Here is a 13,708-nt window from a genome sequence, read left to right as displayed (position 1 = left end):
CGCAGACAGTGCTGTGCCCCAGAAGTGGCCAGTAGCAGGTCTGGCTCTTAGGTGGAGGCGCGTAAGCGGCTCCGTGTGGCTCTCGACTGCAGGCACTGCCCTCCCGCAGCTGGCATTGGCTGGGAACCGGTGTTCAAGGAGGGGGCAGCATGGAGAGCCCTGTGACCCCCCCCAAAACCTAGGACTGGACCTGCTGCTGGCCACTGCCGGGGCGCAGCGCGGTGTCAGAATAGGTAGGGACTAGCCTGCCTTAGCCAGGCAGCACCACCGATGGGACTTTTGACGGGCCAGTCGATGGTGCTGACCAGAGCCGCCACGACCCAGTGCCTTACATTCCGTGACCCAATACTGGGTTGCGACCTGCAGTTTTTCTTTCTGAGGCCCCCCTTCAACATGCTATAAAAACTCCACAGCCCACCTCTGCCACAATAACTGGTTTTCTGCATATAAAAGCCAGGCCCGGCATTAGGGATTAGCAAGGGCAATTGCCTGGGGCCCCAGGCTACAGGGCCCCCCACAAAGCTACATTGCTCAGGCTTCAGCTTCAGTCCCAGGTGGCGGGGCTCAGGGACCTGGGCTTTAGCCCCATGTGGTGGGACTTCAGTGCTCTGCCCTGGGCCACACAGAGTCTAATGTTGGCCCTTCTTGGAGGTCCCCCTGAAACCTGCTAGAGGCCCCCTATGGGGCCCCAGACCCCCGATTGAGAACCACTGGACTAGATGATCACAATCATAGGAGCTGATTCCGTGTGCTCTGGGGCTCAAGCACCCATAGAAAAACATAGTGGGTGCTAAGCTTCCACCAGCCACAGCTGTTCGGTGCAGAGGCAGATTTACAATGAAACACACAGTGCCCTGGCATGGAGCCCCCCCCAGCTACAAGGGGCCCCAAGGCCAGGCAGCCCAGCACTGTCCAGCACCACCTGTGGGGGCAGAAGCTGTGGTGAAGAGCAGGGAGGGAGCCATTTAAGAGCCGTGCTAGAGGTGCGGTGCGCTCCCCCAGCTAGTGAGCCGGGCTCCTGCTGGCTCCCAGTACTCCTCCTATAGGCTGGCGCTGGGGGCCCCACGTGTCACAGCAGGCAGCCAGGTGAGGGGCGGGCGGGGGCACGCCATAGGGGCGGCGTGCATGCTTCCCTGGTGGGGCACCTGTCCTGTTGCTCTGCTCCTCTGGATGCTGGGCAGAGCAGGTGCAGTCCTTGGCATGCACTGCTGCTGGCGGCCCCCGGAAAAAAGTCAGGGAAAGGGCGTGGCAGGCCAGGGGCGCTCAGCTCTCACGTGCTGCTGCTACCACAGAAGCTCCCTTTGGCAGTGGACAGGAGCAGTGGTGGGACAGGTAAGCGACTGGGACTGTCCCAACACCGATCTCTCCCCACCCCTGCGCACTGCCCCCTACACACACATACCATAGCCCTGAGCTGCTCAGGGCAGGGGTGGCCCCCACACACCTGGCTCACACCCTCAGCCCCCCACCCTGACTCCTGCACCCCCCCATCCCCACCCTGAGCACCAAATGGGAGCTCCTGCACCCCCCCATCCCCACCTGCACCCCTCGCACCAAACAGAAGCTGCCCCAGGTAAGTGCTCCACACCCCAACCCTCTGCCCCAGCCCTGAGCCCCCTCCCGCACCCTAGCTCCTAGCCAGACCCCACATCCCAACCCAGAGCCCCCTCACACACCCAAACTCCTGGCCAGACCGCAATGTTTATTTACGTTTTTTTAATAAAGCACTCTTATCCAAAGCACTTTACCATAGTTAGGTAACGGTACAAACCAGATATGGAAAGACCATTAAGTCGGCCGAGACTCTCAGCAACTTTCAAGTGGTCTTTGGAAAAAAAAGTTAAGACTACAAAAACATTCCAGGTACCTCCCTTTATTTTCATTTACTTGCTATCGCTTATAATATAGGCGGAGGATGAAGGAAAAAAACAATGAAAAACGGGGATGGGGGAAGATAAGAGAGAATGTTTTTTTTCTTGGCTGGGTCCCCGCGGGGGCCCCCCAAAACGAAGCTGAGAACAGAGCCCCACGAACTCTAAATTCGCCACTGGTTCGGCGGCCTCACCGATCAGCTGTTCAGCAGCGCCGCCAGCCCGCTGTCGGGAGGCGCTCCTGACCGGCTGTTTGGCTCGGCTGCCACGCAGCTGCCTGGGGGAGGGCAAAGAGCGGCGCGTGGGGAGGGGTCTTGCGGGAGGGCTTGGAGCGGGGCTGGGAAGCGGCTGAGGGAAGGCGGGGCCCCAGGCTGGGGGCCCCCAGTTAGTGGCCGGGCTCAAGGTCAGGCAGCTACTCCACCTGCTGGGACACCCAGAGTACAGAGAGGCGGCAGCAGCTCCTCTATTGGCTAGGAGAAACGGGGGAGCTTATTGGCTGAACGGCTCGAGCTGCAGCCTCTGTTGCCAAGACTCCGAATTCCTTTTCCGGGTTCTCAGCCTCCTTTTTGTACTCAGGCTCCGCCCTCTTTGGAATACGCTCTCTCTCCCCCCTGCTCTGCAGCGAGCGAGGGCTGGGAAGTGACGCTCCGCTCCGCCCTGTGGGCGGGGCGGACGTGACGTTTTCCCGCGGTTTGAGCTGTGACGGGGAACCGGTTTGTCCGTTTCCCTTCTCCCCGCCTCGGTGGACATTTAAACTTCTGACCCAACGGTTGTAGCGGCTCCGCGCGCTCGAGCGCGCGCCCGACATGCCGCCCAAGCCCCCCCGGAAGGGGGGAGCAGCCGCCGCTGCCAAGGGCCAGCGAGCCAGCCCGGACTGCGGCACGCCTCCGCCTGCCGCCGCCAGGTGAGAGTCGCAGCTCCCCTCTCCCGGCCCGGCGCCTCCTCCGCCGCTTCCTCGCCCGGGATCCTCGGCGTCCCGCTGCCTGTCTGGGGCTCTAGCACCCGTGGCGCCGCCCCTTCCTCTCGCTGCTCCGGGCACGTCCTGGGTGAGGACAGCTCCGCTCGGGCAGACGCGGAAGCTTGGGTGTCCTGGGCGTGATGGCTGAGGCGGTGCTCAGCGCCCCTGGGCAGAGGTGGCCCTGGCTGTATAAACTCCGCGCTCGCCGCTGTCCGTCAAACGGACCGTGTCCTCCTTAGCCTCGCTGGGGCTGGCCGCGTCAGCTGTGGCCAGCTAAACGCCCCAGCTCGCCGTAGTGAACTGTAACCGCTGAAGACCTGGCTCTGACTGGAGGCACCTGTAGTGAGGAAGTGTTTAAGTAATTCATGCTGATGTAACCTTAGTGTTGACCTGTTAACAACTAAAAGATTCCGGCAGTGCAAACCCAGAATGTAAGGCTGGGTCCTACCTGGGTTCCTGATCACTTCCAGCTCTTCAGCCCCCAAATGTCCAAAGGACAGCCCTGGCCGGGGTAGTGTGAAAAACTATCTGTCTTAATTTGCTACCATCAGTAGTTACTGATATCTAAGGTATTGTAAAAACAAACAAGTAAACAAAAAACCCAACCCTGCTATCTGGTGTAATTTGCCACCAGTAGCAGTTATTGATATTAAACTATTATCTGACCAAATCTGCTACTGGAACATGGATAGCAAATTGTAACAAATAGTAAAAAGAAAGGGCATACTCGTGGCACCTTAGAGACCAACAAATTTATTAGAGCATAAGCTTTTGTGAGCTACAGCTCACTTCATCTGTAGCTCATGAGAACTTATGCTCTAATAAATTTGTTAGTCTCTAAGGTGCCACAAGTATGCCCTTTCTTTTTATGGATACAGACTAACATGGCTGCTACTCTGAAACCTAACAAGTAGTAGTTACTGATGTGTAAGTTTGTTCTTATTTGCTGACTTGTCCTAATTTGCTACCTCTCGTCTTTCCCGGTACAGAAGAAAAAGTTAGAATGAAAAATTCCAAATTAGAAATCACAGTAAAAATCATAATGCAATACTAGAAATGCAGATGTCAATGCTAAAACTACTAGCAAGTACTTACTTATACATATTTTCAATGAGTATTTGTTATTAAAATATAAATTAAATAGCACAATGACATGCATTTGCACAATAACAAAGGTAAATGATGAGCTGCTAAGAGTAATTCAGAGAATCCCAGCAGCAGATAGGACAAATTTGTGAACTGCTATGAGACTTTATGCGGTCATATACACTGATAAGGGATTCTTTGTTTCTGAGGGGGGTAAAATGTTTCACTGACTCAGGTGTCCTTCAGCACCTCAGTAGGGTTACATCAGACAGAGGAGCTGCAATGACTAGGCATTGGGATACCTGTGCCTTTAAGAACCCAGCCCTGGGATGCTCATGTTGAGACTTACTGTCCTCTGGAAAATAAAAAGGACCCTCTGACAACCCCTTCTCCCCCATTTTTGCAAACGTTTGTCTCAGTCCACCAGAGTAACTGTTACCCCCTCTGCCCCTGCCTGTGCCAGGGTTTTGCCCTCTATTGCCCTCTGGCAGCACCTCACTGGTGGGCTTAACACCGGCTCCTATTCCCCATCCTTGATTTGCTGTTCAGCCCTCATCCTAACCCTGCCTCCAGCTGCTTGAACCCCCCTCCCAGTCAGTTTCCACCCCCTGCTCACACCCTGGCCACCCGCCTCCTCCAATTTGCCCCTTTTTAACCCCTGTAAAAAGCAGTCTGCAGAATCTGATGCCAAGGAAGGGCAGTGACTTCATCAGATGTTACTGAGCATGCTCAGTACACCCTAAGTAGCAAATTAAGATAGTTTTTCATGCTACACCGGCTCACCTTCCAGTTGTATTGGAGGGAGAGGAGGAGTATAGACTTTTTAAAAAGACAGAAGGATTTGCTTCTCTCTCTGCTACAGGTAGCTGATGTACATGTATCTAGAATTTTAGGATTAGATTAGAAGTTCTAATGAAAGGCCAGTTCCTGGGTCTTAATTCTGACTTTTTGTTAGGGCTATTCCAATCGTGGTGCACTGTTAGTTACTAGTTTCAGAGTAGCAGCCGTGTTAGTCTGTATTTGCAAAAAGAAAAGGAGTACTTGTGGCACCTTAGAGACTAACCAATTTATTTGAGCATAAGCTTTCGTGAGCTACAGCTCACTTCATGGGATGCACGTTAGTTACTAGTTTTAGGCTATGACCTTCCTTCAACCCATTCCTGGGGTTTTGGTGTTATAGGTAGAGCCCTGAAAATCTGCGGATATCTGCTTTATATCTGAGGGCTATGTTTGCGGGTCAGATGTCGATACAAATTCTGTATCTGTGCAATTCTCCAGTTATAAGCGACTTCCAGGTTTGAGTTATGTAGGTATTGTGGTACATTAAAACTTCTAAATATTATCTTCATGTACAAGGTAACTTTTCCAGCTTTTTTGCAGGATGCTCAACAGAATGGGCTTTGTATCTAATGATGTGTCAGATGATATCTAATGTTTTATACTTCGTAACCATGTCAGAGATAAATTTGCGTTTAAACTAACTTGTTACGTATAGACCAGACTAATAGTCTTTTTCACCCTCTCTCCTAGGCTTGAGTTTGGAGAAACTGACTTTGTTGCACTTTGTGACACTCTACGAGTATCAGATATTGTAAGAGCAAATGCTTGGAAGACCTATGAAAAAGTGTCATCTGCTGATGGAACTCTAGTGAGTACTTGGTATAGTTAATTCTCACAATAATATTTGATTCCAAATACTGAGCTCTGTAGCTGTGCTTAGCCTAACGTGTTGCCTTAGCCCACCCAAGAAAGAAATGAATAAAAATTTCAAATTATTTTAAAATGAAATGCTACAGTGCTATCATTCAGCTCCCAGACTGCTGCGCTGGGCATCACAAAATGGGGAAGAGATGGCCAGCCCTCTGTGGAGATAGAGGTGGTTAGGGACTATTTAGAAAAGCTGGACGTGCACAAGTCCATGGGGCCGGACGAGTTGCATCCGAGAGTGCTGAAGGAATTGGCGGCTGTGATTGCAGAGCCATTGGCCATTATCTTTGAAAACTCGTGGCGAACTGGGGAAGTCCCGGATGACTGGAAAAAGGCTAATGTAGTGCCAATCTTTAAAAAAGGGAAGAAGGAGGATCCTGGGAACTACAGGCCAGTCAGCCTCACCTCAGTCCCTGGAAAAATCATGGAGCAGGTCCTCAAAGAATCAATCCTGATGCACTTGCATGAGAGGAAAGTGATCAGGAACAGCCAGCATGGATTCACCAAGGGAAGGTCATGCCTGACTAATCTAATTGCCTTCTATGATGAGATTACTGGTTCTGTGGATGAAGGGAAAGCAGTGGATGTATTGTTTCTTGACTTTAGCAAAGCTTTTGACACGGTCTCCCACAGTATTCTTGTCAGCAAGTTAAGGAAGTATGGGCTGGATGAATGCACTATAAGGTGGGTAGAAAGCTGGCTAGATTGTCGGGCTCAACGGGTAGTGATCAATGGCTCCATGTCTAGTTGGCAGCCGGTGTCAAGTGGAGTGCCCCAAGGGTCGGTCCTGCGGCCGGTTTTGTTCAATATCTTCATAAATGATCTGGAGGATGGTGTGGATTGCACTCTCAGCAAATTTGCGGATGATACTAAACTGGGAGGAATGGTAGATACGCTGGAGGGGAGGGATAGGATACAGAAGGACCTAGACAAATTGGAGGATTGGGCCAAAAGAAATCTGATGAGGTTCAATAAGGATAAGTGCAGGGTCCTGCACTTAGGACGGAAGAATCCAATGCACCGCTACAGACTAGGGACCGAATGGCTAGGCAGCAGTTCTGCGGAAAAGGACCTAGGGGTGACAGTGGACGAGAAGCTGGATATGAGTCAGCAGTGTGCCCTTGTTGCCAAGAAGGCCAATGGCATTTTGGGATGTATAAGTAGGGGCATAGTGAGCAGATCGAGGGACGTGATCGTTCCCCTCTATTCGACATTGGTGAGGCCTCATCTGGAGTACTGTGTCCAGTTTTGGGCCCCACAGTACAAGAAGGATGTGGATAAATTGGAGAGAGTCCAGCGAAGGGCAACAAAAATGATTAGGGGTCTAGAACACATGACTTATGAGGAGAGGCTGAGGGAGCTGGGATTGTTTAGCCTGCAGAAGAGAAGAATGAGGGGGGATTTGATAGCTGCTTTCAACTACCTGAAAGGGGGTTCCAAAGAGGATGGCTCTAGACTGTTCTCAATGGTAGCAGATGACAGAACGAGGAGTAATGGTCTCAAGTTGCAGTGGGGGAGGTTTAGATTGGATATTGGGAAAAACTTTTTCACTAAGAGGGTGGTGAAACACTGGAATGCATTACCTAGGGAGGTGGTAGAATCTCTTTCCTTAGAGGTTTTTAAGGTCAGGCTTGACAAAGCCCTGGCTGGGATGATTTAACTGGGAATTGGTCCTGCTTCGAGCAGGGGGTTGGACTAGATGACCTTCAAGGGTCCCTTCCAACCCTGATATTCTATGATTCTATGATTCTATGATGCAGGTTTATATCAAGATCAGAAAGTACAAAGGTTTCTGTGTGTACACATCTGTATAAATTAACTTGCATAACCTCATTTTTGTTCTGTGTAGTTAAATAAATGTACTGATTTAAAAAAAAAATTCATATTTACTGTAAATGGTAGTTAAACCAGGACTATGTGACCAGTCAACTCTCCAGACCACCAATTACTACTTATCAGCATTATAATACTGAGTCAATTATTTTATCACTTCTGTCTTGTGACTTTTTTTCTCAACCATAGTCTGTGAGGGCCTAGGTAGGGGATAAGAACAGGAAGAGTAGTCCTGATAAAAATAAAAACAGTATGAATAGTACTAATAAAAACAAATTACTTTTTTTTTTAACACAGCTTTTCAGATTTCATTACAAGTTAATATTGGTGCTGTGTCTAGTCATGGCTGAGGAGGCCCTTTCATTCATAGTGCCTGTCTTCCGGCTTTCCTAAGTAGGAGTTAAAAACCATACAGCTCTGAGAGCCAGAATTAAATTCTGCTGGTCCAAGGTATTGACTTAATGTACTTTCTAAAATTACCATGGCTATTTTCCACTGGAGATCTGGTAAATCCATTTTTCCAGAGAGTAGCATGTAGTTTGAATAGATTGAGAGTTTTGATCTTAAAACTGACGTCACAGACCTCTATGAGTGGAGGCGGGTATTGAAACCATTTATCAAAAAAGTTCTTTTGGCTATAAGGATGGAGTAACAGAGACTGTTTTTAGTCTAGGTGGGCAGGGGGAAGAAGCTCTCTAAAGTTCACATACATGTCAGTAGCTTCTCTTTTCTAGAAGCTGCTGTGTAGGGTCCAGGGACAACATCCTGGTAGAAATGTTAACGCCTTTTCCTTCATAGTGGTGAGGAGTTCAGAAACTAGGTGGGCTTCATACAGGGTGATGTCCCTGGGCCTTTCTGTTCTATTTGACTAGTGTTTTCACTATTCATGTCAAATTTTACAACCCTGACGTAATTAAAAATCAGTCTTACTTTGTTAACATTTAGCAGCTTAAAATAAAAATCCCTCTCCCAGCAAAGTCTGAGACTGCTTTTTTTATTGCCAGGATTGAAGTCTTAAGCAGTTCCTCTGCTCATACTTAAGAACCACAAATATCAAGTGGAAAAGACAAAAGTTTTTTTTGTCCTTGGTTTATCTAGTTAAGTGGAGAAGATTTAGTCTTTCAATATGAGATCCAGACTTTGTAGAAGACAAACGTCTAAAAACTAAGTTTCTGGTTATAAAATATTGTTCCAGAGTCTATACTAGGTGAAACAATAACATTGATATAAACACCTGCATGGCACAGGCTTGCCACCTGAGTACAATCCTCTTGCTTGACTAAGGTTAGCACATGTGTATCTACGTGAGGTGGAAATTACACCTCCAGCTACAATGTAGATGTACCTTTCCTGTGTCCAAGGTCTTAATAAGATTCAAAAAAACACTAGACATTTATATGAATAATAATTCTATCTACAGTTAAACTGGCTAGGATAAAAGCATTTAGGGAGTACAAGCCCTCATTCTCCAGGGCATAAACCAACCACTAGGTTAGGACAAAATTTCACTCCTAGACATGGTACTGCATAATTATACATTGTGGAGACTTTACCTCTTCCTCTGAAGCATGTGGTACTGACCACTGTCAGAAATATAATGCTTGGCTAGATCGACCGGTGTTCTGGTCCAGTGTGGACATTCTTACGAGCTAGATTGTGCCTTCCTATTGGAAAGCCCACTGGATTGGCCCAGAGGGAGGGAGAAACGACCTGTCAGATTTCTCCTCTCAGACTTCCCCCTCAAATCCTCCATCGGGGCTTGCTGTGACACAGACAAAGTTGGGGATTCAGAACCTAAACCCATCAGACCTTAAGGAATCTGGCAGAGGCACAGGGATATACTCGTAGAGGCTGTGCCCCTCTCCGCTGGCTCTAGGACCCTTTAGAGCCATCCTGTACTCCCTGCCAGCATGGCTGTCCATGGAATCATATTGCCTGGTCTACTTTTGGGAGTGGTTGCTTTGGGATCCCCAGTAATAGGGGTTCCATTGGTGCTGACAAGTACAGAAGGAAACTCTGCAGATTCTGAAGGAATGGTGCCATGGAGGTCACCAACTTCAACCCTCCACACACAGATATTCACGGGGTGATACCCCAGTGATACTCCTTCACTAATATCTCCATTGACTATACATGATTATCATAGCTCAAATTTCATTAATTTTCAGGGGTAGACCCTAGTCTCCTATTACAACTGGTTTACTCAAGCAAGATAAAGTCTGATTAAACAGCCAGTTATGGACTCCCCTTCAAAAGAGGAATCTGTGTGGCAGTATATCAAAGAGGCAGCAGAAGTGCCTCATCTCTCTGGTCCAGCATTAAGGGTGCTTCAGAGAAAAGACAGTGTTCTGAGCACAGCTTATACCAGGTAGATTCCTGGCTGGTAGAGTGGCCCCTTGGAAGACTTTGCCAGCCAGTTCAACTTGGAATAGGCCTCTGACTTTCCTAGTTTGCACCAGGAGCCTCATTCTCAACTGGAGATAGGATCCAGGAGCATAAAGGGGGAGTAATCCACTCCCCCCCCACACACTGCCCCTATCACAGCTGCAGGATTCAGCCTTCAGTGTGGGTAAAACAGAAACAATCATAATAATAAATTTTATTAGATTCAAGCATTTAAGTAGCAATAGTTCTAAATAAGAATCCAAATGAAAAATGAATTTTTGTTTGCAATAGAAAATAACAAAGAATTTCAGTATTATATGTGAGCCTTCTTAGGACTTCCCTTGTATTGCGAGTTTCCTGTAAAATAGAAACATTCTTAAAAAGAGTAGAAAAATATTCTGTGCCCTTGAAAGTTAAATGTTGTTTGCCCCATGACAACTATAAACAAAAGTGTTTGGTCTTACACTTTAATAACCTCTTCAGACTTAATGCCAACTTCATTATATTTCACATTCCAAGAAGGAATCCAAAGGAACGGGCTAACTGGCATTTTCAAGGAAACATTTAGGAATGGTGGAGGATTTCTGATTAACTATTGGTTTGTTTCTTCCTTAATAGTAATAAACCAAAGAAAAGAGATTAGACAAAAACTTGCATTTTTTTACTGCAATCTCAAATGCATGAAGTAAGTAGAGGGGAAAAAAAAGTCTACATTTATCTAGTTATTTTGACATGAATAAACACTTTAGTCTTGAGAGAGCAGCATATTAAGATGGTATGAACTGAAAGAATAATCTCTTCAATATACACCATGCAGGCACAATTCTTACTACATAGTCAAAAGTAAATAAGCATTTTACTGATTTGCTTACCAATACCTTGGCTTTTCTATTGGTGAGCATTCAATGAAGGATAGCCATGTAGCAGGATTTTTATAAAGGTATTAAATAATTTTTAGGGCTATAAGTGATTTTGACTGTGAATGCTCAAAACTAATCTTAAATCTGAGTTTTCGAAGTAAGTGAGGTATATATAGGTAAGAGCAGCTGTCTGTCCCTTAGTAATAAATTCCTTGTGCTTTGTACCAGTAACATAATGCTATCAAGAGGCACAATCACAGAGACTCCAGACAGAGGCACTCACGGGTATAAGAGTCTAGAGAAAATGGGAATTACTCTTGGAGTAGGTTTCACAATCATTAATGGGCTAAAGTTAAGAAAATCAACTTAAAGTAAGCCCCAGCTTCTAAATAAAGAGAACCTGTCAGAGTAAAAGCTCTAGTTTAACTATGCAGGTAGAATACTAGTAGCATACTAGTCCAGGTGGACAATAATCAGTCTATTGCATAATGAGGAAAACATACAACTACTTGGTTTAGTTTGTGACTCTCCAAGCAGAAGCACAGTATCTTGATGCCAGCGGTGCAGAAGGACAATTCTAGACATTATGTAGGATATTGTACAGCAGGTCCACCTCACGATTGGCTGCCCCACCCTCTGTTAAAATAATTTTGTTTTTATGATCGGCGGGGACCATGGTCAAACAGATGGACAGACTTCCTTAGGTCAGTAGGACAAACCCACCTTCTGCTAGAGGTGGAGAAGTCTCATAATCCGTTACTCACTGAAGTCACCCTAGGAGTAGGTTATGGTTGTAGACATCCTGTTGTGAGGGGAGATTCAATCACTAGGAATCTCAGTAGCTAGATATGTGGCATCAGTGAGTTACTGCCTGACTTTCTACGAGTTGTGAAGGTGTTAGATTTAATGAGAAATCGAGACAAAGATGGCCAAAAATGAAAAGCTAAAATACTTCAGGTAAAACACATCTCTCAAGTCTGTCTAATTAATTAGGTCTTTATATCTGTCTTTCAATACTGATATTATTTCATGACCTAACCTGTAAAGTTTTATCATTGCAACCAAACCTGTCTGAATGGACTAAAAATAATTGAGGTGACCGAACAGGAGTGTAGGTCTTGTAAGGATTGATGAAACTCTGAATTCAACTGACCTGTGGACATCAAGACGGGTAGAGACTCTTCCTGAGTCAAGATGATGTTGAACAGATAGCTGCTGGAAGGTCTGGAACAGGAACTTAAATTATCACTGTAGTTACTTATTGATGACACTGTTTTATTTGCAGAATCATCAGATATGTCTGTTCATCTTTCACCCTACTAACATAATTCAGTGGCATATTTGATTTTTGAGAACGCATTTTCTGCACTTCTAGAAAGGATTCTTGCTTCAGTCTAGCTACTTAAAACATAACCATAGTGAAGAATTCAGAAGAATTTACCTTCATTATTTTAGTCCATTCCACTGTTTTTCCTACTGTTTTCTTTTAATGGTAGTCACACTTAGGCATGTCTACACTACCACTTATGTCAGCAAAACTTATGTCGCTCAGGGGTATGAAAAACACCCCATGCCCCCAAGTGACATAAGTTTCGTTGGCATAAGTGATAGTATGCACAGCGCTATGTTGGCGGGACAGCTTTTCTTGCTCACATAGCTACCACCACTCCTTGGGGATGGTTTAATTATATCAATGGGAGAGCGCTCTACTGTCGACATAGAGTGGCTATATGAGAGATTTTACAGTGGTGCAGCTGCATCTGTACAGCTGTGCCGCTGTAAACTCTTGTAGACATAGCCTTAGACATAAATTCATACGCTGGTAATCACTGAGCGCTAATCATCCATTTGAAACATTGATCGGTAGCTTCCAAATTTCAACTAGTGAGAAACAGCCCATTAATAAAGCCTAATATGAAAACTGAAAAATAGAGAATCTTACATATTCTGTTCACTTTCTAGTTTCTCCATTCCAGCAAACTAAACCCCTTAACAGTTTCCAACCCCACCCACTCCTGTGTTATCATTAATATAGGATTCTACCTTCTTATTCCCCTTCCTCAAATCACCAATAATTCCATCCAATTTCCTTTCTCCTCTAGGAAGCTTAAATTCATAGCTATGCTAGACACTAAAAATCATGGTCGTAATAAAGACACTGGATATATGGCATATTACAATCTGTGACCCACTAAACCCCTTTTTTTGTCCCACGACTACAGAAGTGCTAATGGGTCACTTCACCTTGAATGGTTTCTTAGCATAGAATATGTACTATCTGTTCAATCTTGTATTTAGCTGAGACACTCTTAGTACCTTTCCCAGACCTGAAGAAGAGCTCAGTGTAGCTCGAAAGCTTGTCTCTTTCACCAGCAGAAGTTGGACCAATAAAAGATATTACCTCACCCACCTTGTCTCTCTAGACAGTTCTCTAACTTGCTTATTACTAGGTAAGATAATCCAAATTTTCCTTTAAATGGTGATGAGGCCACTTTAAAAGTATGATAGCTCATACCCCAATTTTATTTCATTGCTAGTTTTAGTTTACTGTCTTCTTATCTGGGCTTGTCTTGAGACAGCTGGAAGCGTGCACATTTTGAAATAGATGTTTATTTTTAATAAAAACTTCGTTGCAGTCAGACTACAAAAGAAGTAATTGTATAAAGTTTGAGTGGATTTACTGGCTTGATCTAAGTTTAGGTATTTTGCCATCTACCTTCTAGAACTTGTCCATGTGTACTGGATCAGATATAGTACTACCCAGTTTCAAGGAGATTCCTCATTCTCTGTAGTTTCAACTTCCTCCGTACTTTCTTTGATGCGATAAAATCGTAAATTACTGCTTTTGGTTTATTTTTTTTCCTGGTTTTACTCTCCTTAACTCTAAATGACTAGATAAATGTTCAGTATTATCCAAATTGTCAGTGTTCAAATTGTCAGTTACTTTCTCACTCTTATCTGATTCACTAGTCTGGAAACTCATGAGTAAGGCTACGTTTATGTCACGG

General features: G+C 45.7%; 1 protein-coding gene across 1 annotated transcript in view; it reads left to right on the top strand.

Annotated features, from left to right (window-relative positions):
* Positions 1-2,551: 2,551 nt before the first annotated feature.
* Positions 2,552-13,708, top strand: part of RB1 (RB transcriptional corepressor 1) — a 169,330-nt gene continuing 158,173 nt past the window's right edge. Inside the window, 2 exon segments of the mRNA XM_077811427.1 lie at positions 2,552-2,775; positions 5,446-5,563. Coding sequence (XP_077667553.1) covers positions 2,678-2,775; positions 5,446-5,563 — 216 coding nt within the window. The 5' untranslated portion in view covers positions 2,552-2,677.

Source organism: Eretmochelys imbricata, chromosome 1 (genome assembly GCF_965152235.1).
Source record: "Eretmochelys imbricata isolate rEreImb1 chromosome 1, rEreImb1.hap1, whole genome shotgun sequence".
Taxonomy (NCBI): domain Eukaryota; kingdom Metazoa; phylum Chordata; order Testudines; family Cheloniidae; genus Eretmochelys; species Eretmochelys imbricata.
Note: the sequence above shows the minus strand (reverse complement) of the source record. Positions and strands in the feature narration are given on the sequence as shown.